The following is a 26,707-nucleotide window of genomic DNA, read 5'->3' on the forward strand; positions in this document are numbered from 1 at the left end:
AGCCCAGCCTGCTGTTTGCCCTCCTTTTCTGGCTGGTCGACAAATGAGTACTTACCTGGAGAAACCTGGAGAAGGTAAACTGTGGTTTATATATATACCACAAGCCCAGAAGCCAATGAGGAGATGAGCACCGCGGGCAGGCTCAGCTGTAGCGTATACTCCCTTGAATCTCCTAGTGTCTAACTACCTAACTAACTAACTTCTAGTAATTAACCATCTAACGATCTAACAAACTAACTATTGAACTATCTATTAAACTAACCATTTAACTATAATTATAAGTAACTATACTCGCCGCACAATTAAGAGGCGGAATGGGGGCCCCCTCACCCTTCCCTCAGGGCGCATGGATATGACTGTGTGTGTGTGTGTGTGTGTGTGTGTGTGTGTGTGTGTGTGTGTGTGTGTGTGTGTGTGTGTGCTTGGAGGCGCCCTGAGATAATGTTATTTTGCCAATTACGGATAATTCTCTCTCTCTCTCTCTCTCTCTCTCTCTCTCTCATACTCATAGCTATCAGGTGCTCCTTGCCGCTTACTCAATAATTCTGGGAACGTCTGAACACACAGGACGGCATTTTTATGTACGAGTATGTGTACGGGAGGGGAGGGCCTAAGATGGGCATTAAAGCTAAAAATAGAAACAGCTTGCTAATTTTCTTTATGGGCTCAACTGACACTTTCGAATCGGTGCTCGACCCAGGCCTGGAGCACCGCTTCACGAGGAAGTAAATCTTCATTCCCGACGAGACGAGCGGCGAGGCGGCACCGCGGCTCCAGGCGGGGCGGCGGCTCCTCCGACACCCGCGTCATGCCCTTCAGCTTCCAGCAGGTGAGTCCCGAGCAGGTTTTTTCATTATGAAGCATCCTGTGCAGTCACCGTGACAGTCACGCAGCACTTGATCTTTGTTGATAGAATATTCAATGCTAATCGAGTTCAGGTGGACGCTAATATGTTTGAATAATTATATTTGTATTTAGATGTTTTTGATACGATTTGACAATGTTAGCACAGATTGAAAAAGTACGCATGACTAAGATTCAAGTGTCCGAATTTTTAACCTTTTCTACACGTGTCATTCTTAATCAGGCTTGTTTGGCGTGCGTGGCACACGCACACACACACACACACAGTCTATATATGACGTTATGTTGTCATGGCAACTGTTCCAACCAAATACCTAACAAGCCAACAGTAATGAATGTTGACTATTCAATCAGTAAATCAGCGGAACGAGGCACGCCGGATGGTGTTATTAACCGTTAAATAATATGAATGAATCCAGTAGTTTACTTAATAGGTAGTCTATATGTTAATAAGAAAACATCACGCTTCACGCTGACAAGCCTTATTCTCGAAAATATCTTATCCGTTCACTATAGTTCGACTTTAATATTTGAACTTTGTATATTAGGATATTTGTCAATCTCTTTCTTGGCACAATGTTAATAGATTAACATTCTAATGATCGTCAGACGGGAACATCCTCCATTCAATCCTTACCCCCCCCCCCCCCCCTACACACACACCGGTACAAGGGCGATAAGGAAGGAACCTCGCAGAGGCCTAATTTCCATATTCAAGCAGCCTTTGTTTCCTCTTCTGAACATACACTGAGAGATCCAGTACGATCGTTTGCTGTGTTGTGGCACCTCTCCAGGCGACTGAGAGCCTAATAACAACACCCAGACAAGTCACTACGCGAGATGCCGTGCGGCGAACGGGAAACTGAACCGGTGGTTGAAGCTTCGGTTCGTGGGTAGTTGCTAGATGTCTGGTAATCAAGAATTCTAGAAGGCTCTACATCCAAGCATGGGGACTATGTAGTATCCTTGCAGTTAACAGACCACAGTCTTGCAGATGCACTGGCGAGGTAATGTGCCTGGCCTTGCGTTAAACTGTAGTCCTTCCTCCCGGCCCATCATAATTTGCTGACCGCATGGGTGAGTGGCACCTCTTCCATCATTTTGCTGCCGATATGTGCTCAAAAATAAAGCAAAAAACACCACAACGAGACTTAATTAATTAGGGATGCAGACATATGGGTGAGTTTAAGACATTCCCTGGACGCTAACAGACAGTCGTGTCCCGTACATCGATGTGTGTGTGTGTGTGTGTGTGACTAGTGACTGTAGCTCAGCGGTGCGTCAGTGAACGGTTTATATCAAGGGTAGGCAAGCCTCCTTGGTTCAGATGTCGGGGTGCAGCGGGCGAGGCCCCAGTGAGTCGATTTGTTGCCACGCTGTTACCCTTTCCTTGTCAGTATATTTTATTTCCTGAATATGCTTTTCATTTATATTTGGTGTGTGAAAAACACCATAAAAGAAAACCTTTCTAGAATAAATGTATTTTATACAATAACACAGCCTGGAAGGATTGTCTAGCATATAGGCTATTCCTTTTCTCCACATAGGTATATCACGCAGGTATATACTTTTTTATATACCCCCAGCAGACGAGCGGCTGAACAGACACTCCCCGGGATGACTGAACGACAGCCAGGCTGGACTGAATGATCCAGCAGTTGCTGCAGGTTAGTGATTGTCACTGCTTAACAAACACACACACACACACACACACACACACACACACACACACACACACACACACACACACACACACACACACACACACTTAACACAAACGTATGGAAGTGGATTTTCTATAGGTAGGTAGACTGATAAATAGGTAGACCTAACCAGGTGAAAATATTAATATATAAATCTAATTACACAAAGAATAAGAATGAAATGCTGAGCAGCCATTATGAAGGTGTATCGAGGGAGGGAGATAGTTAACTAGTCATTGCCCTGGGTTATCAGTGATCCTGATCATGGGCTGCATTTCGTTCGTATGAATAGGCCAGCTGGGTCGTGTGTCTAGGCAGGGACATTTTGGAACAGTGGAATCTTTACTGCGACACGGACCAAAGTTAGCATCGTGATTGCTGTTTACCTGTTTGGGTCTTGGCATATGACATATTGACATGCACTGCTGGCCTTCTATCCCGTACAATGCATGTTTATTCCCAGAGGATTGTAACGAGATGGTTAGGTACTTGTTGCCAGGGACCGACACTTGAGTGGCAATCCGGGGGTCAGTACTCAGGAGTGGGCTGGACAGGTCAAATTTGGCACAGTTGCACCGTAAGTTAACTGGCTCGAATTTTCAACACGACAATGTTATCAAATTTATTAGTGTGGTGACGCAACCTTAATAATTGTTCACAACACCACAGATGTGCCTAGCCTGGGCCATCCCGTCTGATCATCTATAATTATATGGGCCATTAAGTATTAGACGGACCAGTCAGAGGGCAATAACTAATAATATTTGACTCCTTAACCTTTGCAAATGGTAACTTAAAAACAATAAGTTGCAGTTTGTCATAGTTCCCAAACAAGGGCCTTTTGAGTATATTTTTGTTAGTGAAACAAAAACAATAAGTTGCAGTTTGTCATAGTTCCCAAACAAGGGCTTTTTGAGTGTATTTTTGTTAGTGAAACTATTATAAATACAAGTATTACTGCATGTCACTCCTGGTGACTGTATTCCTAGTAATACTGACGGCATACAGGCTTTGAAGGAGGGTCATTAGTTTTCTTCATATTTGTCTTCAGACCTGAATACTTTCAAACTCTGTAATCTCCTTGATATTTTTTTTTTTCAAAATAATTCAGTAAGACTATAGCAACAGTAGTTGTGGAGGAACAACACAGAACCTGATGATTGGTTAGAGAATGAATATGATGAAAACCAGAGTTTACCTTCCCCAGGTTTCCATTTATCAAGCATCCTGAAAGGGAGGATGAACAGCTAGGTGGGCTGATTTTTTAACACAGGCACACACATTCAGGAGACCGTGGGAAGTAGACTTTGGGTAACCCGCACGGTACACAGCCTTTATGTGAATGTGTTCCTGCCCACCAACATTTATTCAGGCTTTGGGAATTCTGATTCTGAAAGCATTTTGTATATATTTGAGCTACTTTATTAAACTCAAGTATAGGAATTTCTGAACTAATTACAAGGTCTTTTCAAAGGCTTCTCATCATGATTTACTCCTACACATTTCGTTTTCTTTATTTACTTATCTACAGCAACACTGGGACTTTCCAAATACAGCAACACATACTCGCCACCTTCCTCTTGGCCACCCTGACTGTTGTACAATTCCATGTAGGTAAATTCTTTGCGTACGTAACTACCTCTTCCATATTATTCGTGACATTCACAAGAGCAAACAACTGGTATCTGCCAATGCCCAGTCTACTGGTTGTGTTCATGTTTCTGCTGTTCTTCCAGCTTGTCCGTGTTAAATTTAGATTAGATATCAAACAATTTTAAGCTCAGTTATCCCAGCTCTGTCATTTACGTAGTTTTTTTCCTAATCTTTGTACTCCATCAGGTTTTCTGTTTCATTTGTTTACTGCCACTGGTCATGGGTACTTTTCCAGGAACATTAGTCAGTTTGCCATTTGCTTTTCTTATATTTCCTCCAGTCACATTAATTAGAAATTCTGATTATACAAATTGATTTAATAAGCCATTTCCCTGAGCATAGGGATAGTGGAGTGTTGCTACTTATGTGACAAAAATTGATAAGGAATATATGAGTAGGTCTAAGATTAACAAAAAAAAAAGGTCAGTGGCTCTGGAGAAGAACTGGAACAATTATAAAATAAAACAAGATTAATTATCCCATCAGTATATTAATGAATAACAAATGCATTAGTAAAACCTTTGTAACAATTACATTAAAGCAGGGGTCGGCAGCCTTTTGAACATAGAGTGCCAAGTCTAATTAATGCCTTTTCTTTTACTACCTTGCGTGCCAGGTGTTATTTTTTCCCACATTATAAAGCGTATGTCCTATGGGAATTGAGATCATAATCATAGACATAGACTCATAGAGTATGTAGTGACCATTATAACTAAAGTAAAGTGTATTTTCCTGCACATGTATAACATAAATGTTACCTTTTTGTAGCAATTAGCATTCCTTGTAACTAAAAATATATTATTTTTTTATTTTAAATTTATACTCACAATATTAATGCGATCCTTGCCCTTGCTTCCCTTTGGCCAAAGTTGAAATTTCAGGTGAGTATCTGGACACCTTGAGCTTCACACAACCGTCAGAATGATCCGTTGTAAGCTTGCTGCGATGGGGGTTGAGGATGTGCCTCATGTGTGAAAATATCTGCTCACATTGATATGTAGATCCAAATGCTCATAGCAATGTAAAAGCTACCTTCTTCATGCAATTTAATTTATCAGGCAGTGAGGTCCAGGAACTTAATATGGAGGCTGCATGATCATTCGTACTGGTTTCCAATATTTCTCGAAGATCTTTAAATTTAGCTGACCACAATGATGAGGCCTGAAGGTCAATCAACTGCATTTCCAACTCCTCAGTTTCCATCCACTCAAAGAGAGACTCGTCCAACTCACTGTCTTTAAAGGTGTCTGGTCTGATTAAAAACGAAAACACTGGGCCAGTGTGTTGGAAATCTTGAAATCTGATTGAGGACTCCGACTTTAATTCTTGCATGTACACCTGAAGATCAGTAGTGTTGACAGGCTGAATTGCAGACAAGTTCTTCAAGTTTTTGAAGTAACGGAAAGAACCAGTTTTGATACCTGATGAGTAAACTGCAAGCTTTGCAACAAATGCCTTCCAAATATCATACAAATCCATCACTGTTTTTCCTGCACCTTGCAAGATAAGATTGAGGTCATTTAGACGTTTGGTGATGTCTGAGAGAAACATAAGTTTCACAGTCCAGTCTCTGTCCTCCAGCTCAGGATAGTCTTGGCCTTTTTCTGATAAAAAAAAATCTTCATTTCATCAAAGCATTCCACAAACCTCTCCAATACCTTCCCACAGCTTAACCACCTAACACTGCTGTGCAAGGGTATATCTTTGTAAGCACTGTCCGCCTCTTCAAGGAAAGCTTGAAACTGCCTGTGCGTAAGAGAAGAGTGTGCAACAAGAAAACTCACTACTTTTGTAACAGTAGCCATCACTTTGTTGAGATCCGAGCTCGAGATCTTGGCACATAAATTTTCTTGATGAATTATGCAGTGCAATTTCAGAATGGGGTGCCCAATTTTATCCTCAACCATCTTAGTAAAACCCTTGTTTTTTCCTACCATGGCAGGGGCACCATCCATTGTAACTGCAAAAATCTTTCTTATGTCAACCCCTCTGTCCTCAAAATGGTCAGTGAATGTCTTCAGTATGTCCTCTCCCTTGGTAGTGCCACACATAGGTTTAAGACAGCTCAATAGAGTAACCCGAGCACACGGAGGCATAAACACTATGAAATGTATGTCCTTTATATGCTTCACAGAGCACGCCTACTCCTCATGCGTATTAACCTGTTTCATATCCATATGTTGCTGCAGAGATGAATGAATACATGAATGAATGTGCTAACCAAATCCAGTTTTAACTTGTTTTATAGTTACGTTTCATATACGCACGTTGTTAAACAGAAAGAAAGGGAAGTCTCACACCACTGTTCTCCAGCACTCTGTGCTCCTTCTTGCATAATGTCATTGTGTGTCCTCTGAAGTTGTTTGCACTTCACTTTTGTACATTGCGCGTGCTGGCAGAACTGTGAGTGAAGATGTGCCGGTCTGCAGGATGTTTGCACCTCACTTTTGTATATTGCGCTTGCTGGCAGAACTGTGAGTGAAGATGTGCCGGTCTGCAGGATGTTACCACTTCACTTTTGTACATTGTGCGTGCTGGCAGAACTGTGAGTGAAGATGTGCTGGTCTGCAGGATGTTTGCACCTCACTTTTGTATATTGCGCTTGCTGGCAGAACTGTGAGTGAAGATGTGCCGGTCTGCAGGATGTTACCACTTCACTTTTGTACATTGTGCGTGCTGGCAGAACTGTGAGTGAAGATGTGCCGGTCTGCAGGATGTTTGCACCGTACTTTTGTATATTGCGCTTGAAGTGGACCGGCAACCATCAGTAGATTTGCTGCCAGCACGCGCAATGTACAAAGTGGTGCAATATCCTGCACTCACAGAACTGTGAGTGAAGATGTGCTGGTCTGCAGGATGTTACCACTTCACTTTTGTACATTGTGCGTGCTGGCAGAACTGTGAGTGAAGATGTGCCGGTCTGCTTCACTTTTGTACATTGCATGTGCTGGCAGAACTGTGAGTGAAGATGTGCCGGTCTGCAGGATGTTACCACTTCACTTTTGTACATTGTGCGTGCTGGCACTCACTCACTCACTCACTCACTATCACTTCAGTGAGGTGTAGACATCTGCAGACGCCAGCATCTTCCTCACAGTTCTGCCAGCACGCGCATGAGGTGTAACATCCTGCAGACCGGCACGGTCTGCAGGATGTTTGCACCTCACTTTTGTACATTGCGCGTGCTGGCAGAACTGTGAGTGAAGATGTGCCGGTCTGCAGGATGTTTGCACCTCACTTTTGTACACTGCGCGTGCTGGCAGAACTGTGAGTGAAGATGTGCCGGTCTGCAGGATGTTTGCACCTCACTTTTGTATATTGCGCGTGCTGGCAGAACTGTGAGTGAAGATGTGCCGGTCTGCAGGATGTTTGCACCTCACTTTTGTACATTGCGCGTGCTGGCAGAACTGTGAGTGAAGATGTGCCGGTCTGCTGGATGTTACCACTTCACTTTTGTACATTGCGCGTGCTGGCAGAACTGGAGACGTGCCGGTCTGCTGGACGTTTGTTTTTGTATAGTATATATGAGCGGTGATGTGTGGGAGATGTGGAAGCACTCCAGCTATTGTAGTTTCGTTGATGTGGCAACGCCCCCGCGAGGAACATGATAAGAGACGAGTGATCATAGCGGCGGCGAGTGCACGATGGTTCGGGGAGAGGCGAGGCTGAGCCTTTTTGGGCGAGTGCAGAGTGCAGACGCTGCTGTGTTCCCGAGGAGTGCGAGACTGAGACTGTTCAGACGCTGCGGTGTTCCCGAGGAGTGCGAGACTGAGACTGTTCAGACGCTGCGGTGTTCCCGAGGAGTGCGAGACTGAGACTGTTTAGACGCTGCGGTGTTCCCGAGGAGTGCGAGACTGAGACTGTTTAGACGCTGCGGTGTTCCCGAGGAGTGCGAGACTGAGACTGTTTAGACGCTGCGGTGTTCCCGAGGAGTGCGAGACTGAGACTGTTCAGACGCTGCGGTGTTCCCGAGGAGTGCGAGACTGTGACTGTTTGGGCCAGCACAGAGGAGCGATGCAGAGTGTGTTGGAAGGAGGATACCGAGGACACGAGATGCCAGGGCGGAGAGGAGGAGGAGCTTCGTGGACGCAACAGAGGGTCATAAAACACCAGGGTCATAAAACTGTCCTTGGAAATGCCCAAAATGCCTATGAAAGCCTTGCCAAGTATGTGTGCTTGGGTGCCAAAATGTTGAGTTATACAGCCCATTATTTCTCTGCTATAGGATGAAGGTCTTTCACAACTCTTTTTGGCAGCTCCTCTATACTTTATTTTATTGGAGCAGAGATTAGTGTTTTTTTCCCCCTGGAGTTGCTCCTTTAATGAAAACAAAGTCCATTTGTCTCTGTGTCTGATGTTAATACACTTCATCCTGCCCCACAAAGCTTCTAATTTCACGTCCTGCTTCTCTGTCTGCCCTGACTTACACGCTGGCTGGGTGCTTTGGTTCCTCAGCTGTTGTGAGGTGCATGAGATGAAGTGCACAAGTCCAAGCCTCACCTTTCATAGGCACCAGGACACCTTTAACCTTTGTCTGTTCCCTGGTCCAGGACACTCAAGGCCTGTCTCCCCATGTTGTGCCTGGCATTCTTCTCCATTCAGCTTGGCACATTTCTTAACTTCTCTCTGGATCTTGTGTGAGGTGCAGAGTTTATGAAGCACATTTTAGGGCTGGGAATATGCACAGACTGCACCCTTCTCCTCAGGGAGAGGGGCAGGTTTATAGTCATAATAATACAATGTTTACCAAAATTGTTCCATTCCATTTCTCTCCTGATTTCTTATTCATTTTGTGGGCCTGGTTTGCAGTAATTAGGTAAAGTTTGGGGCACATGTTACAAGTGTGCCTGGCTGTGGTGCTCATCTCCATCCCTCTGGCCCCTGAGCCAGCAGCGGGCAAGGACCCTTCAGCCCCAGGACATGGCCACTACAGTATCTGGGTCACCACAGCTGCCTTGCCCAGGTTCCCTTTTATAGACCAACCCAAAAGGAAGGATGAACAGCTGGGTGGGTCTTCATTATAACCCAGACCGGTGTGTTCATAGCTAGCCGTCAACCTCTCCTCCAAGGTGTTAAGAACATGAGAACATAAGAACACGGGGAGACTGCAAGAGGCCGAGTGGCCTACACAGGGCAGCTCCAGAATCCCCCCCACTACTCACGATGGGTGGTGTAGTTTCTGGGGGCGTACGCTCCAGTACCCTGTCACCTTACTGCATCCACACCTCACTGCCACCTGTCGTCCTCGTCCATGTAGCTATCCAGTCTACTCTTAAAACAAGCTATCGTCCCTACACTAACTATGTGATTGCTGAGTCTATTCCATTCCCCCACCACCCTATTACTAAACCAATGCTTGCCTATTTCCCTCGTAAATCTATACTTTTCTAATTTAAATCCATTACTGCGTGTTCTATCCTGCCGGCTAATTCACATAACTTTACTTATATCGCCTTTGTTGTAACCCTTGACCCATTTGAATACTTCTATCAGATCTCCCCGCACTCTTCGTCTCTCTAGTGAATGTAAGTTTAGATGTTTCAGCCTATTTTGATATGGGAGGATCCTCAGCCCCTGAATCATCTTGGTCATCCTCCTCTGAACTGATTCTAGCAAGTTGATGTCCATTCTGTAGTGTGGGCACCAAAACTGGACAGCATAATCTAAGTGTGGCCTAACTAACGCTAAATAGAGTCTGAGGATGACCTCTGCACTCCTGTTGGTTACCGTCCTGTTAATAAAGCCTAATACCCTGTTAGCCCTATTCCTCGCACTAATGCATTGCTTCCTTAGTTTTGGGTCAAGATTTCACTAACACTCCCAGATCCCTTTCACACTCTGATCTGCCTATTGCTGTGGAGTCTAAACTGTACCCGTGTAATGGGTTGCGTGTTCCTACACTAAGTACGCTACACTTGGTGATGTTAAAATTCATCTGCCATTTCTCTGACCAAGCTGACAGTTTGTTGAGATCCTCCTGCAGAGCTCTCGCATCCTCCCCTGTCCTTATAGTGCATCCTATTTTGGTGTCATCCGCAAATTTACCTATGTCACTAGTTATCCCATTGTCTATGTCACTGATGTAGATAATGAATAAAAGCGGGCCTAAAACTGAACCTTGGGGAGCCCACTGGTAACATTACCCCATTCAGATTTTTTACCGTTAATGGTAACCCTCTGTTTCCTGTTGCAAATCCACGCCCTAATCCAATCAAATACATTCCCTCTAATCCCATGAGCCCTGACTTTATTTAACAGTCTCTGGTGAGGTACCTTATCGAAGGCCTTACTAAAATCAAGATAAACTACATTGTAACTCTCATCATTGTCAGCTGCCTCGTATACTCTATTGTAAAAGGATAAAAGATTAGTAATGCATGACTTTCCTTTAATAAATCCATGCTGTGAGTCGTGAATTAAATTATGTCTGTCAATATGGTCCCTAAAACCCTAATACTATCTGCTATTATTGACACAAGCATTTTACCTGAACAGGAGAAAGCTGAAAGTAAATGTCAACAAGAGTAAAGTGATGGTTTGTGAGTGAAGTAGAAGTGAGGTTGTAGATTTTGTATGCCCATATAGAGTGGGAATTGAATGTGAAAAAGAATGCAAAATAATTTTGAATGGTGAAGAAATGGAGGAGGTAAATGAGTTTAAGTACCTTGGATCAGTTATGTGTAAGCATGGTGGTATGGAGGGAGAGACAAGAGAAAGGGCATTGCAAGGAAGAAGGGTGGTAGGGTCTTTGGGACGAATCATGAATGGCAGAAGTGTGAGCATGGAGGTAAAGAGGGATTTGAGAAATACAATAATAGTACCAACCCTCACATATGCAAGTGAAACGTGGGCCTGGAATGAAAGTCAGAGGTCTAGAGTGCAAGCAGTGGAAATGAGTTATTTGAGGAGTGCTTGTGGTGTGAGTAGAATGGATGGAATGAGTAATGAAAGTGTGTACGAGCATTTTGGAATGTGTCACAGGGGTGAAGGGAAGAAATGTGGAGTGGTGGAAGAAGTGAGCGACAGACTTTAAAGTGGTTTGGCCACATGGAGTGAATGGAGGAGAGTAAGATGACCAGAAGGGTGTATGTGAGTGAGATAGAGGGAGGGAATGCTAGAGGACGACCTCCAGTGAAATGGAGGGATAGGGTGCAAGAGTACATTAGGGAGAGGGGGGAAAGATCTTTGAGAAACTTTGAGCAGGCAAGGAGGGAGTGTCTGGATAGAGGAAGATGGAAGCTCTTCTGCCGTGGCCATCCCCTGGTGGGAGCTCCTAGGAGCAGGCGTCGATGAAATGATGATGATGATGATGATGATGATGGGTCTAGAACAATGTTTTCAAAGTCACAATCAACAAACTAGCTCTGTCTTGCCCCTAACCTTAAAAATCATCAAAAAATGAGAACACGCCAGGTTTGCCAAGACCCCCAAAGCTCCCCCAGTAACAAATAAGATCACTAGGTTTTGCCGAAGTCAACACTAAACCTTCTTCCTCCTCTTCCTCCTCCTCTCAGATCAACCGCACGTGCAAGACATGCCAGGCTCTGATGTCCAGTGTGGAGGAGATCGGAATTCCTATCATGAGGGAGACACACAACCGCACCACACCCTCACCGGACGCCAGCAAGCTATTGCCATCCTGTAGTCGCCACACCTCCAGGCTGGTCGTGGCTTGGGGGGGAACCGTACATTTTCTCCTCAGTTCTGTGTCTTAATTTTAGGTTTGTTTGTACATCAAGCTTGATATTTGCCATCCTGAAGTCCCCCTCACTGCCATGACTCTACTCTTGCTCATTCCTATGCTATCCAGATCCCTTATGCAAGGGTTAACCACCATGTTCATTCTTTCATCCCTATTCTATCCAAATCCCTTATGCAAGAGTCAAACAGCATCTTCATTATTTCATCCCTGTACTGTCCAAATTCCTTATACAAGAGTTTACCAGCATCTTCATTCTTTTATCCCTTCCACTGGTAAACTCTGAAACAGCAATAGCCTCCCTTTGTCTGTATTTTTACTCCTGCTCATCCCTATACTATCCTGATCCCTTATGCAAGAGTTGAGCAGCAGCATCTTCATTCCTTCATCCAGCAGGGAGTTCTCCAGGCACACGCCAGCATTGCTGCCAAGGACTTCACACTGCACTGCCCGAAACACCCGTCGAGGGTGATGAGGATGAGGAGACAGTCAAGATTGTGCAGTGGGTGAAGAGCAATGAGCCAATGGTAGGAATCTTGTCTCTCTGTCTGTATCTTAAATGTATTTGCCCTTCACTTACCCTGTTTGAAAAGTCTCTTGTCATAGAAGTTGCTGCTGGGACTTTGATGGAGTGTTTCGTGATCCTGGTGATGGCTTTACATGGCTTTTGCATCTTGAGCGGGGAAAACACCAATGAACACCCGGTTAGTCTTTTCTGTGGCCTTGGGAAACAGTCATGGTGGGAGCCTGACACGTTAAGGATGACCTCACTTTGTTGTAGAGAGTCTCATTAGTAAGGAAGCATGTATGAATTTTCTGAGGCAAGACCTATAGTAACTGTTTGGGGTTTTGTTAGGTTAGGTTAGGTTAGCTTCTCAATATTCTGATGTAATAAATATTCTAGGCGAGTACAGGCTGATTCAGTGTTTTAAAGAGACAGCCAGCACCTCACAACAGTCATCTGAGGCAGTGCACTTGAAAAGATTGGCATTTCCTTCTTTTTATTTATTTTTTCTTTGGTCGAGATGGAAGTCATGGGCACCCAGTTTAAGAATCATTATGTAAGACACTGTATTTCTGTGCCTCAGTCTGTGTTGTTCCCTGACCCTTGTTGCTGTTTGCCCAGTGCTTGCCACAGGAGGAAAGGGAGCAGAGCCTATTGTGGGAGTAGAAAGACTGGTTTTGTGGAATTTGTGTGTAGATGTAGTGGCTGGGTGTGTGTCTTACTTGTCTCCTTCACCTGCATACCTCCTCCTCTCTCAACTCTTGCTCAGTCCTATACTATCCAGATCCCTAATGCAAGAGTCAACCAGCATCTTCATTCTTTCATCCCTTTCGCTGGTAAACTCTGGAACAGCCTCCTTCGTCTGTATTTCCACTCCTGCTCATCCCTATACTGTCCAAACCCTTTATGCAAGAGTTAACCAGCACTTCTTTCTTTCATCACTTCTGCTGGTTAAATATTTCCTTAATTCCTCTTGTTCTTTTTATTTCTTTCTCTTTCCTCCCTTCCTTTCCCTGCCTTCTGTTCCTTCTATCTCTCTGTCTATCTTGCCTTGAACTCCCTCCTTGCCCCCAATAAACAGTAAAAAAAAAAAAAAAAAAAAATTGTGTAGGCAATGGCAGCGTCTGAAACATTAACACGTCACTTCCTTACTTACCCCAATGTAGCCACCATCAAGCAGGACGAACACTCCTGAGACATAATCATCAACCGCATCATGCATGTCTGACTGCTCCAGCCTCATCCATGCTGCCGACGAGGTGCAGGGGTCAACACCTTCAATGTGGAGGGCAAGACACCGGCGGATGTCCACAAGATGCTGGTGAGGGAGGGAGGGGGGAGGGAAGGGGGGAGGGAAGGGGGGAGGAAGAGAGAGAGAGAGAGAGAGAGAGAGAGAGAGAGAGAGAGAGAGAGAGAGAGAGAGAGAGAGAGAGAGAGAGAGAGAGAGAGAGAGAGAGAGAGAGAGAGAGAGAGAGAGAGATAACTGTTGGTCAAATTTTATTCTCTCTTTTGCCTTGCTTTTCCTGTATACTTGCTCTGGATGAAATAAAGCTATCATTACTATTATTAATATCATTATTTATTTTTCCGAGCCCACAAGTAACCAACCCACCTCCTGTCCCCTTCCAGGTGCAGGCGGAGGGCACCATGACCTTCAGGCTGCTCCCGGCCAGCAGCTCGGTGCACCTCAGGGAGAGCAAGGTGAGGGTGCACGCCTACTTCCACTATGACCCCAAGGAGGACAACAAGCACATTCCCTGCAAGGAAGCCGGGCTGCCCTTCAACAAGCTGGACATCCTGCACATTGTGACCCAGGATGACCCCTACTGGTAAGCCCTGGTGACCTCATAATGAAGCTTTGTGGCTCTCAAGTGATCCAGTGTCCCGCTTGACCTGCCCCACTCATGGGGGGCTATGGCTCAGGCCAACTGAGTGCTGGTGTGTGACATTGCCCCTGCAGCAGCCCTGCTAGACCAGAGGACTTGACCGCTGCAGTGGTGCATTCCGTCCACTGGTGAGTCACACAGCTCCCCGTGGGTGTGGGGGTGAAACACACTGACACTGGATCAGCTGGGCGCACCAAACACAGCGTTCCACACAGCAGCCCCATCACAGTGTTCCCTCAGCAGCTCTTATAGGCGACCCTTTACTGAAAACAACAATCACAGTCAAAGGAAACATTTGTAGAAGGTGCTGCAAAGGTGTCACTGGCCACTCACATAACTACATCGTCTGCCTTATGTACAAACACTGCCCCCCGTCTGCACAACAACAGGCCAGCCTGAGGCTGCTGCAGCACCAGAGGGGGCTGCCGTGTGTCTTGCTGGGTGTGGTGGTGGGGTGGCAGTGGTCACGGTGGCAGAGGTCTGGGCTTTCAGTGAGCAAACACACTCCCAACATCTGTATTCAATAGAGAGCACACACAGTCAGAGCTTTTTCGTTGCTTTCCTTATTGGTGGTTATGTTCATCTATAAATGTAGGTTGGGTTGTTTAAAGCACATGAGACAGAGCACAAAAAGGCATTTTCCAATGAGTTCTTGTCTGTTTTTATTTTTTATTCAAAATTTTCACCCAAACTTTGGTCCAACCATTTCAAATAGTCTGTTTGGACGGCGGATTTCTGTCCTTTTCCTCTGCTCTGTTGCTCACTTTCAACACCTGTTTTTCCCTCTCATGTGTTAGCTACAGGTAACATAGGAGAGGGAAAAACAGGTGTTGGGGCTGTGTGGCAGAGCAGAGGGGAGGAGAAGACCCAGGAATCTACCGCCCAAACGGACCATTTGAAATGGTTGGACATTTTTCAGCCTCTTAATATCACTAGAGCCAGGGCCCCACTGTAGACCCTGAGTCCCCTCCACGGAGTATGAACACTAGGAGACAGTAAAGTAAGGGGAGGGCAGGGACAGAACAATGCCTGATGAGCTAACAAGAGGTGTGTGTTGCTTCTTGCCTTCAACTCACCAATGTCAGCAGGAGAAACAGTCTACACTACAAGTAGCCTCAGCCCCTACCATCACGGCTGACATGCCCAATAAGCCCCACAGCCTCCCTCACCCTCCAGGCCAACATCAGCATCAGCTCCAATTTCTAACACTTGCTGGGTAGCCGTTGTTGGCGAGAAGCTGGGAAACTCTCTTCAGCTCGGTGTTCGCGGCTGCCCATGTTGAGGTGTGTGTGAGGGCCCTCTTGACAAAGGCGCTGATTATGCTGCGCCTATATCTTTCGGGGCATTCGCTAGCACCGTTGAGACAGAACCCGAGGTTAGTGGCTTTCACGTACACTTCTGTTGAAAAAGATGTGTCCTCACGGTGCACCATGGTGTCCAGAAATGGGAGCCTCTTATTTTGTTCTATTTCATGCGTGAAGTTTAAGCAGGAGTCGTTCTTGAATTCGGTGATTAACTCGTTGATGTGGCTCATGGTGTCAACGCTGATGAAGATGTCATCGACGTACCTCGCGTAGATTTGTGGTTTGAGTTGAGGGTGGCGTGCAAATAGCCTTTCTTCGATGGACCTCATGTAGAAGTTGGCGAAGAGGACGCCGAGGGGTGATCCCATGGCCACACTGTCTCACTGCATGTACACCTTGCCGTCGGGTCCGTAAAATGGTACTTCTTTAATACATGCTTGTAGAAGGAGGTGTAGCGAGGCTTCGGGAATGTTGAGTGGCTCTTCGTCTTCTAAGTGGTAGATGCGTTGACAGATGAGATCTATGGATACGTCGACCGGTACATTGGTGAAGAGTGATTCAACGTCCATGGATGCCATGATGTTGGAGGGACGGGTAGTCTTCAGGAGATCGAGGAACTCTGTTGTGGAGTTCAAACTGAAGGAGGCTGGTGTGATGAGTTCGTTGAGGCGCTTGGCGAGTTTGTAAGTAACTGATGGTGTCTGGCTGATGATGGGACGTAGGGGGTGGCCTTCCTTGTGGGTCTTGACGTTGCCATAAGCGTAACCCAGTTTGTGGTCGCCTTCGATGAGGGGGAGCTTCGTACTGCTGTTGTTGTTAGTGTGGCGGATGATACGGTTCAACTTCGTCTTAATATCGTTCGTTGGGTTTCTTGTGATTCTGCTGAATTTTGTGGTGTCGGTCAGGATGGTTGCCATCTTATTCAAGTAGACATCTTTGTCAAGAATGACAAAGATAGATGACTTATCGGCCCTGCGGATGACAGTGCGATCGTTGCTCTTCAGTTCTTGGGCAACAGTTCGAAATTCAGGTGTGAGGAGGGAGCTGCGCTGGTGTCCTCTTGTTATCTTTGCTTCTCGGATGATTTCGGCTTGTAGGTCAGGTGATGTTGTTACCCTCTTGTCGTTCTCGAGCTTTTGAATGTCTTCGAGCAGCATTTCCAGTTCTATGCGCTTGGTGAGCGTTTTTCTTAAGGAGGAAACACATGGAGGACAACACCATAATATTGACAAGAGAAAATAACAAGAGACTCAAAATGACCGAGGCAGTGCTAATTTACACCCATAAACCTGCAATAAACATACAGCAGCAACCCGACACGTCACTCCCAACAAAGAGGCAGCAAGCGCCAAGCTAAGCTATGATTGGCTGAGAGCCGCACACACTATCGTGCAGGCTCAGCGAGGCAATTTTTAGCCCCGCCTACCAAAATCCCTCGAAGAAGAAGAAGCAGCTCACTCACTCCTTCTCCTACACCTGCAAAGAGAACATCTCCTGAAGATGGCCGAATAGGCCGAAAGACGTCTTGAGACATGGATCTCCATTACCTACAACCAAAAGACCGCGCCACAGTGCGTGAAATAGAAAAAACAACTTATAAAGAGAATAATGCAAAATCTGCATATATATATATATATATATATATATATATATATATATATATATATATATATATATATATATATATATATATATATATATATATATATATATATATATATATATATATATATATATATATATATATATATATATATATATATATATATATATATATATATATATATATATATATATATATATATATATATATATATATATATATATATATATATATATATATATATATATATATATATATATATATATATATATATATATATATATATATATATATATATATATATATATATATATATATATATATATATATATATATATATATATATATATATATATATATATATATATATATATATATATATATATAGAGAGAGAGAGAGAGAGATGTATATATGTAGATAGATAGATAGATAGATAGATAAATAAATAGATAAGAAGATAGATAGATAGAGATAGATAGATAGATAGACAGATATAGATAGATATAGATAGAGATAGGTAGATAGCTCTATAGATATTCAATACATTTACATCTCACAACTTCCCTGAATATATAAAAATCCTATAAACAATGAATGGCAGTGGGCCCAACACGGATCCCCGCGGAGCGTCATTCATTAGGCTGTCCCGGTCCGATTGCCTTCCGCTGACTGACTGATGACATTATAAAATCATTAGCTCTCTGTAATCATAAGGTAACATGCTCTTTCGGCCACCGCTTCCGATTCTTTACAGGAGCAGCGAGTAGCGGGCTTTCTTATTGTTTCCTATTGTTGTGCCCTTGTGCTGTGTCCTTTGCTGTAAAAGAAAAATAATAAAATAAATCACTAACCAGCTGTCATATAACCCTAAATAAATACACGGGCAAGTAATTATTATACACGAAATACACTTCCCAACCAGTGAATGACGGAGAAGCCAACCAAGACAAGACCTTCGACTCTCTCCTCCACCATCCCCACCACCCCCACCACCACCCATCAACCCCCACCACCAGCACCACCACCCATCAACCCCCCACCATCACCCCACTGCCCACCACCATTCCGACCCCCCCACCCCCCTCCCCCTGCACCACCACCCCTCTCAGAAGCATCACCTCACCGCAGAACAATCCAGGGCGTGGCATTCGCTGACGAAACGAAAATATCACAACCTTTAATGGCAATGGTGCTACTGCGTGTGTGTGTGTGTGTGTGTGTGTGTGTGTTCCCTAACCTAACCTAACCTAACCTAACCCCTGATGCCCCCTAACGAAATCCAGGAATTGGCGTGTTCGTGGATGGTTTATAAGAATCTAGCACGGGTTTACTAGGCACGTCGATCTGAATCTTGAGAATCAATTGTTACCTTTTCATTAGAACAGACTTGCAATTGTTTGATCTTCCCGTGAGTTTGATAATATAGATACACACTTTTTAACTTATTATTAGAACAGTCTTATTCTTGTTTACTCTTCCCTGGGGCTTAAAAATAGAGAACCACTTGTTAACTAATCTTTATGACTTTTTTACTCTTGTTTACTCTTCCCGTGGCTTTGAAACTAGAGAACCACTTGTTAAAACTAATGTGGTGTGTGTGTGTGTGTGTGTGTGTGTGTGTGTGTGTGTGTGTGTGTAAATATTTCATGACGCGCACTTTGAAAACAGGATCAGCTTTTAACGAATAATCTGCCTAGCAAGAGCTTACGCATTTTTACGTAATCCACTCCCTCCATTATCACATCACCTGTTGTTGCTGTTTTTTTGTCCTGCTTTTTCTCGTCTCTATAAGTAAGAGGGTGTTGCCTCGGTACAGAATTCGTGCAAGTTTCTCAACGTTATTTACTTTTTTATTTTACTTTTTAAATCTAAGAAAATAAAAGTATCGGTGATGAATCCGTAGATTTATAATTGACACAAGGCCTTGAGGGTGTCAGCTGGTGTGCATTTTCTTGGTGAGCGAGACAAAAGATGAGAAGTTAATTTGAAGTGATTTATATATTTACACGTAGTAGCGGTATTGGAAAAAAATAATCTTCAGCTCACATTAATTATGGAAAACGAAGGGAGTTCACATATAATACGGAGTTTTCGATTATTTTTTTTATTTTATTTTATTTTATTTATGTTTTTGCTTTAGTTGTTGTTAGGTATTATTTTTCTTCTTCCTCTCCTCGTTGATTTTGTTGTCATTATTATTATTTTCCTCATACTTCTTCTTCTTCTTCTTCTTCTTTGTCTTTTCTTCTTCTTCTTCTTCTTCTTCTTCCAGGACGCTAGCGTTCTTCAGGATGAGCTAGACAGACTATATGATTGGGCGGGGAAGTGGCAGATGGAATCCAATGTCGGGAAGTGCAGTATTCTGAGTGTAGGTAGGAATAACCCCTCACACAATTATATACTCCTTAAATGACACTCCGCTGAGTAGGTCTGGGTGTGAGAGGGATTTAGGAGTCTTAGTGAGCACTGACCTCCGTCCTAGAGCTCAGTGCGTTCAAGCTAAGAATCGTGCAAATAGGGTACTGGGTTTCATCTCGAGGAGCGTAAGCAATAGGAGCGCTGAAGTCATCCTCAAACTCTACATAGCATTAATTAGACCTCATTTCGATTATGCGGTTCAGTTCTGGTCACCTTACTGTAGAGTGGATATCAAGTAGTTAGAATCTGTACAGAGGATGATGACAACAATGATTCAAGGGGTGAGAAACTTGCCTTATGAAAATAAACTGAAGCATTTAAATTTATACGCTCTAGGAAGGCGAAGTCTACGAGGTGACTTGATCGAGGTTTATAAATGGGTGAAGGACTTTAATAAAGGGGATGTAAATAGGGTTTTGGTTGCAAAAGAGCAAGGTAGAACACGTAGCAACGGTTTTAAGCTAGTTAAGTTCAGATTCAACAAAGACATAGGCAAGAATTGGTTTACCAGTAAAGTGGTGGATGAGTGGAACAGGCTTGGGAGTCATGTTGTGGGTGCCAATACCATAGATGCATTGAAGAAGAGTTTGGATAAATTCATGGATAGTGAGGTTAGGTGCGGTTAGACTTACAGGAACTGCCTTGTATAGGCCAACCGGCCTCTTGCAGACTCCTTACGTTCTTATGTTCTTTTGTTGTTGTTGTTGTTGTTCCTGTTCTTGTTCTTGTTCTTCTTCTTTTTCTTCTTCTTTTTCATAATTTCTTCTTATAATTAATGATCGCTTTGTCCTTCCATTTAGTTATCGATATGTTTCTCTGTCTCTATCTTGCACTTCCTTTAGACAATTAGTCTCCCTTCCTTCCTCTTACTTCCTCACTCCCTCTTTATGCCTCCTTTTATTTTTTTCCCATTCCGTTCTTTCTATCAATGGTCTAATGTCGGCTGCAATTAGTTTAACGTCGGTGGCAGTAAAAACATTCGAGTCTATTATAGATGAAAATATCCGTGACCACCTAGACTCCTAGAGAAACAGCCTGATCAATGGTCCCCACCATGGGTTCATTAATCAAGGCTAGATCTTGTCTGACTTTATTGTTTTTTCTTTTTACAAAAAGTGTCAAATACGTAAGGACGACAGTTATGATATTGTATATCTTAATTTAATAAAGCATTCGACAAAGAACCTCACCAATAACTTTGACAACAATTAAAGCCCACGGGTTTGAAGGTAGATGGATCATGGTGTGGTTCAGTGACAGGAAGCAGAGTTCTGGGTTCAGGTAGTACATGGGGATAATGGGATTGGGTTCGAGGTACTAAGTCTGATGCAAATATCACGATACTTTGGGTGGAGCAGGTGCGGGAATTCCCTACCCGGCAGCATTGTCGCTTCAACCACAACAAGGCATACAATTTTATATGTCGGTTGTTTAGTATTTGACATAGTCTTTAAATTTTTGTATATGGTAAAACAAGTCTATATTATGTTGTGAATGTATCGAATTTTAGGATAGTAACGATGATTTATGTATGGAAATGAATTCAACCGTGTGCTACCCAGCGACGTTGTCATGTCTATGGTCAAGGTCGCCGGGTGACCCCCTGTGGACCTCGGGTTGCCCCGGGCCATTATTCCCTGGTAGAGAGGAAGCGGGTGAGAGAGGGGGAGGGAAGGTAGCCAAGGTCCAGCCCATGAGACAGATGCAAGGATTTCTTGACAACATTTTATCAGTGTCTTTTTACTGATACCCTCGCTACACTTGACCCGATAAAAACAGTTATATTCTGTGAGCTTTGTTCTCCGTTCATTTTGCAATTGGCAAGGAACCTATAATATGGCCCCTCGGGCCAAATTTGGGGCTTTACCGTGTAGCAGCGACGGGCCAAATTTGTGCCTTGATATAAACCCCCAAAAATAGATGATGCATAAACCGATCACAAAACGCTTTGATATATATTATGAAATGATTTGTGTGAGTGATGATTTTTTTCTCATTTTTCTCGCTTAGAAGGACCATTAAGAAACATGATCCCTGCGGCTACCGGGTTAATAGTCCCCTCATATCCTTGTGTATCCGTGTTATTTCCTTCACCTCGTTCTCCACTGCTCTCCCTCTCTCTCTGTCCCGTTCCCGGTCTCCCTCAATCCTCTCTCACCTCCCAACCTCCCTCCTCCCAGCCACTCACTCCCTTAATCCCATAATCGTCACTCCCTTAATCCCCATAATCCTGTGATCGCGATATTATTGACAATGAGTCCCGTTCTAATGCGTTTACAAACCCAACTCATTAATCGATTCCTACTTTACTCTCTCTCTCTCTCTCTCTATCTCTCAAGATTAAGTAATATGTATAGTGTTTTGATGTGTTTCTGTTAATATTTTTGAAACTATGAGGTTTGTGGAGAAACGAGAGAGAGGAGGAGGTGGAAGTGGAGGTGGAGAAGGAGGAGGAGGTGAAGGTGGAGGTGGAAGTGGAGGTGGAGAAGGAGAAGGAGGAGGAGGTGAAGGTGGAGGAGGAGGTAACTTTATTCTCTCACAGTCCTCATATAAGGCAACCACGAGGTCTGTTTTTTTTTCTTTTTAAAGGAGGAGGAGCAGGAACAAAGAAACACAAAGAGAGAACAAACAACAGCAGGCCTGCTGGTCATTACGAGGCTGTTTGTGATAAGCTACACTAACTATCTAATCAAAGGTGGAAGATGAAGGACAGCAAAGGCGAAGGCCGTGGTGAGCAAATCAGGGAAGTAAAGTAACGGAACAGGCCGAGGCAGCAACACTATAATATAGTCGCCAAGTCAGTCAGTTCGGGGCCTCGCCATTCGCGCCAATCCCGGGCAGAATCTTGGCGGTTCAGTCTCCTTCCTTCGCCCTGTCAACTTCCCACTTTCGTCACATCACTTTCCTTCCTTCCCTCGTTCCTTCCTTCCTTCCTTCCTTCCCTCGTTGTTGCTTTCCTTCCTTCCTTCCCTCGTTCCTTCCTTCGTCCTGTCATCTTTCTCCATCCTCCCTTCCTCCTGTCACCTTCCCCCCTTTATTCCTCCCTTCCTCTGTCACCTTCCTTTGGCCTTCGTCCTGCCATCCTTGATCCAACAAAAACGGTCTCCGGCGCCTTCACTGTATTTTCGATTGATTTAAATTAATCCCGTCTGGAATTTTAAGAGGCTCGTCTTGCTATCCACCCTCCTCGCCTCGCGGGGCTGGGGAGCGTCAGGGGGCCCAAGGCCTTCCTGGCGAGCGTCGCAGGGCTCAGGGCTCCGGCAGGGCGCCTCGGCTCCCCCGGAGCGTCCACGGAGGTGTCGGAGATCCCGAGGGTCCGGGGGTTGGGGGGGCGTGAAGTGGCAGCAAGACATGCAGTTACTGACCTCTTATTAGCCAGACGACGCGTTAATGACACGTTCCAATGGATGGTTCGACGCATGGGGAGGTACAATTCCCCTAAGCAAGGCAAGTGTCATGCCAACTACGATAAAAAACGAAAAATCCAAAAAAAATACAAAAACAAAAAATCCAAAAAAAATTGTCTTGTTTTGCTTTGTTTAAAGCGTCTTGTATGTTGGTATGGCGGGTCTTCTCTGGGGAGAAGGAGACTAACGCGTTCCAACATACAAAACCAGGAAAAGACGACATGGAAACACCGAGAGAAGGAAGGGAAAGAAGGGAACACCAGAAGAAGGAAAATGAAGAGAAGTAACACTAGAAGAAGGCATATGAAGTAACACAAGAAGAAGGAAGTTGAAAAGAGTAACACAAGAAGAAGGAATTTGAAAAGAGTAACACAAGAAGAGGGAATTTGAAAAGAGTTACACAAGAAGAAGGTATTGAAAAGAGTAACACAGAAGAAGGTATTGAAAAGAGTAACACAGAAGAAGGTATTGAAAGAGTAACACAGAAGAAGGTATTGAAAAGAGTAACACAGAAGAAGGTATTGAAAAGAGTAACACAGAAGAAGGTATTGAAAAGAGTAACACAGAAGAAGGTATTGAAAAGAGTAACACAGAAGAAGGTATTGAAAAGAGTTACACAGAAGAAGGTATTGAAAAGAGTTACACAGAAGAAGGTATTGAAAAGAGTTACACAGAAGAAGGTATTGAAAAGAGTTACACAGAAGAAGGTATTGAAAAGAGTAACACAGAAGAAGGTATTGAAAAGAGTAACACAGAAGAAGGTATTGAAAAGAGTTACACAGAAGAAGGTATTGAAAGAGTTACACAGAAGAAGGTATTGAAAAGAGTAACACAGAAGAAGGTATTGAAAAGAGTTACACAGAAGAAGGTATTGAAAAGAGTTACACAGAAGAAGGTATTGAAAAGAGTTACACAGAAGAAGGTATTGAAAAGAGTAACACAGAAGAAGGTATTGAAAAGAGTTACACAGAAGAAGGTATTGAAAGAGTAACACAGAAGAAGGTATTGAAAAGAGTTACACAGAAGAAGGTATTGAAAAGAGTTACACAGAAGAAGGTATTGAAAAGAGTTACACAGAAGAAGGTATTGAAAAGAGTTACACAGAAGAAGGTATTGAAAAGAGTTAGACAGAAGAAGGTATTGAAAAGAGTAACACAAGAAGAAGGAATTTGAAGAGAAATAACACAAGAAGAAGAAATGTGAAGTAACACCGGAAGGAAAATGCAGAGAAGTAACACTAGAAAAATGAAAATGGAAATGAAAAGAATCATCCACCTTTCGGCCCAAACCAACATCACAAAATTATGGGCGAGTCTCTTCTGGGAGGAAAGCGGCTCGTTCAGACCCAGGAACACCAGAAAGGATGATAGAAACATCAAGAAAAGGAAAACAAGAGTCATCCACCTTTCGGCCCCTGGGGCCGCAGGGTGGGTGGCGGGTGAATCTCCTCTGGGGAGAAGGAGGCTAACCCACACAGTCAAGATAGAGGATAGAGAAAGGAAATTAAATCATCGAGAAAAGAAAATGAAATTACAATATCAAGAAAATAACTAAAAAGTCATCGAGCTTTCGGCCCCTGGGGCCGCAGGGCGGGTGACGGGTGAGTCTTCTGGGGAGGAGGAGGCTCATCCACAGCCAGCAACACCAACAGAAAGAAAAGAAAAGAAAACATCAAGAGAAAAGAAAAGAAAACATCAAGAGAAAAGAAAAGGAAAAGAAAAGAAAAGAACAAAGTAAACAAAGCAAAACAAGACAAAACAAAAACAAAACAAAATAAAACAAATTAAAACAACATAATAAATAAATAAATAAACAACCCAATAACAAACAATATAATTTAGCTACTGGGACTGCTCAAACGATCGAGATCAGCTTGGAAGTGTTCTTTATCCGTTGTCGTAGTGACTCTGCTGGCTATGTTTGTGTCGTCGGCAAATTTCGATATTTTACACGATAGCCCCTCGTCAATGTCATTTACGTACACTAAAAACAGAACAGGTCCCAACATCGACCCCTGTGGAACACCGCTTTTGACATCTCGCCAGTCAGATAACATAAGAACATAAGAACATTGAATCTGCAAGAGGCCGGTAGGCCTATATAAGGCAGTTCCTTTGACCCTAAACTCCCGTGTATCTAACCCCACCTAGTATCGCTGTCCATGAATTTATCTCATCTATTTTTGAATGTGACAATTGTATTGGCACTCACCACATGACTGCTAAGCCTATTCCACTCATTCACAACCCTGTTGGTAAACACATTTTTGCCTATGTCCCTGTTAAATTTGAATTTATCCAGTTTAAACCCATTACTTCGTGTCCTACCCGGTTCTCTTACCAACAAAACCTTATGAATATCTCCCTTATTAAAGCCCTTCATCCATATATAAACCTCGATCATGTCTCCACGCACCCTTCGCCTTTCTAGAGAATGCAAGTTTAACTGTTTGAGTCTTTCCTCGTATGGCAAGTTTCTCAACCCCTGAATCATCTTAGTCATCCTCCTCTGCACTGATTCTAACATTTTGATATCCATTCTATAGTAAGGTGACCAGAACTGAACCGCATAGTCAAGATGAGGTCTAACTAATGCTAAATATAGTTTGAGGAAGACTTCGGCGCTTCTGTTGCTTGTTTTTGAAGCCTTACTGGGTGTCGGAGATTGCATTATTGTCTTCTAGAAACTTAACAAGTTTGTCTCTAATGATCTTTTCGAGTATTTCTCCTGCCACTGATGTCAAACTTATGGGCCTGTAGTTTAATGCAACGCTTTTGTCTCCTTTTTTGAAAATCGGTGTTACGTTCGCCATCTTCCAGTCTTCCGGGACCTTATTCAGTTGAACTGACCGGTTGAACATATTAGTGAGTGGTTGAATTATTTGTTGTTTAAGCTCTTTTAATAACCGCGGGGACAAACTGTCAGGCCCCGCTGACTTGTTCGTGTCGAGTTTGTCCAAATACTTTTTCACTTCTCCGCGGGTCAGGGCCCTCAGCAATGGTTTCGATGTCCTCGACTGTGAATACGGATGCTAAGTTAGTGTTGAGGATTCTGGCCTTCTGTTTACTGTCCCGAGTTACTGATCCAGTCTCGTCTGTCAGGGGACCAGTATTGGATATATGTTTTTCGATCTGATGTATGTGAATAATTTTTTGAGTTGGTCTTGATGTTACGCGCTATTTGTTCATCATAGTTGCGTTTATTACCTTCTAATAAGGGTGCGACAAGCTTTTAGGCTGGTGTGGTACTGTGTGCGGGCCTCGGCAGTGTCATTCTCTTTCATTAGATTATAAAAAAAAAATTTAAGTTTACCGCCCTTTTTAATTCTCTGGACATTCACGGTGGATCTACGGCACCATTTACTCGCCTGGGTTTCGTAGGCACTGTAGCCTTCTCTACTCCCAAAAGCTTATCTTTGAAGTCGTTCCACACGTTGTTGATTGTATTGTCGGTGAGGTTAAGTTGGTCCCAGGTCGCAGGAGGAAGCAGCTCACGGGCTAGGTTGAAATTTGATTTTTTGTAGTCTGGTATCACTGACAGATTGTCTACGAGTTTGTGACATATGTTGACATTAAAACGGATTTAGTGGTGATCGCAACCATGAATTTTCTCACCATTTTCACAGTCGCGAATGAGGTCGGGTCCGCTTACTAATACCAAATCC

At 43.6% G+C, this 26,707-nt stretch overlaps 2 protein-coding genes and 1 long non-coding RNA gene across 4 annotated transcripts in view; 2 read left to right on the forward strand and 1 right to left on the reverse strand.

Annotated features, from left to right (window-relative positions):
• Nucleotides 1-14,317, forward strand: part of LOC126992362 (protein Wnt-2b-like) — a 76,631-nt gene extending 62,314 nt beyond the window's left edge. The window contains exon 9 of the transcript XR_007746499.1: nucleotides 14,054-14,317. The gene's annotated coding sequence lies outside the window, so the exon portion shown is untranslated. The remainder of the gene's footprint in view (nucleotides 1-14,053) is intronic.
• On the reverse strand, nucleotides 6,489-11,726 carry LOC126992364 (uncharacterized). Of its 2 annotated transcripts, XR_007746502.1 has the most exons (3): nucleotides 7,667-11,726; nucleotides 7,383-7,524; nucleotides 6,489-6,660 (listed from the first exon to the last, which is right to left on the reverse strand). It is a non-coding gene; the product is annotated as an uncharacterized LOC126992364 (long non-coding RNA). The 2 variants fall into 2 exon arrangements; XR_007746501.1 differs by lacking the exon at nucleotides 7,383-7,524.
• A 2,464-nt stretch (nucleotides 14,318-16,781) lies between the features above and the next one.
• On the forward strand, nucleotides 16,782-24,438 carry LOC126992356 (paternally-expressed gene 3 protein-like). The gene is made up of 5 exons (XM_050851062.1): nucleotides 16,782-16,790; nucleotides 23,394-23,481; nucleotides 23,535-23,857; nucleotides 23,912-23,992; nucleotides 24,046-24,438. The coding sequence occupies exons 1-5, from the start codon at nucleotides 16,782-16,784 to the stop codon at nucleotides 24,214-24,216; spliced, it is 672 nt and encodes a 223-aa protein (XP_050707019.1). The 3' UTR covers nucleotides 24,217-24,438.
• The last annotated feature ends 2,269 nt before the right edge of the window (nucleotides 24,439-26,707 follow it).

Source organism: Eriocheir sinensis, unplaced genomic scaffold, assembly GCF_024679095.1.
Source record: "Eriocheir sinensis breed Jianghai 21 unplaced genomic scaffold, ASM2467909v1 Scaffold45, whole genome shotgun sequence".
NCBI lineage: Eukaryota > Metazoa > Arthropoda > Malacostraca > Decapoda > Varunidae > Eriocheir > Eriocheir sinensis.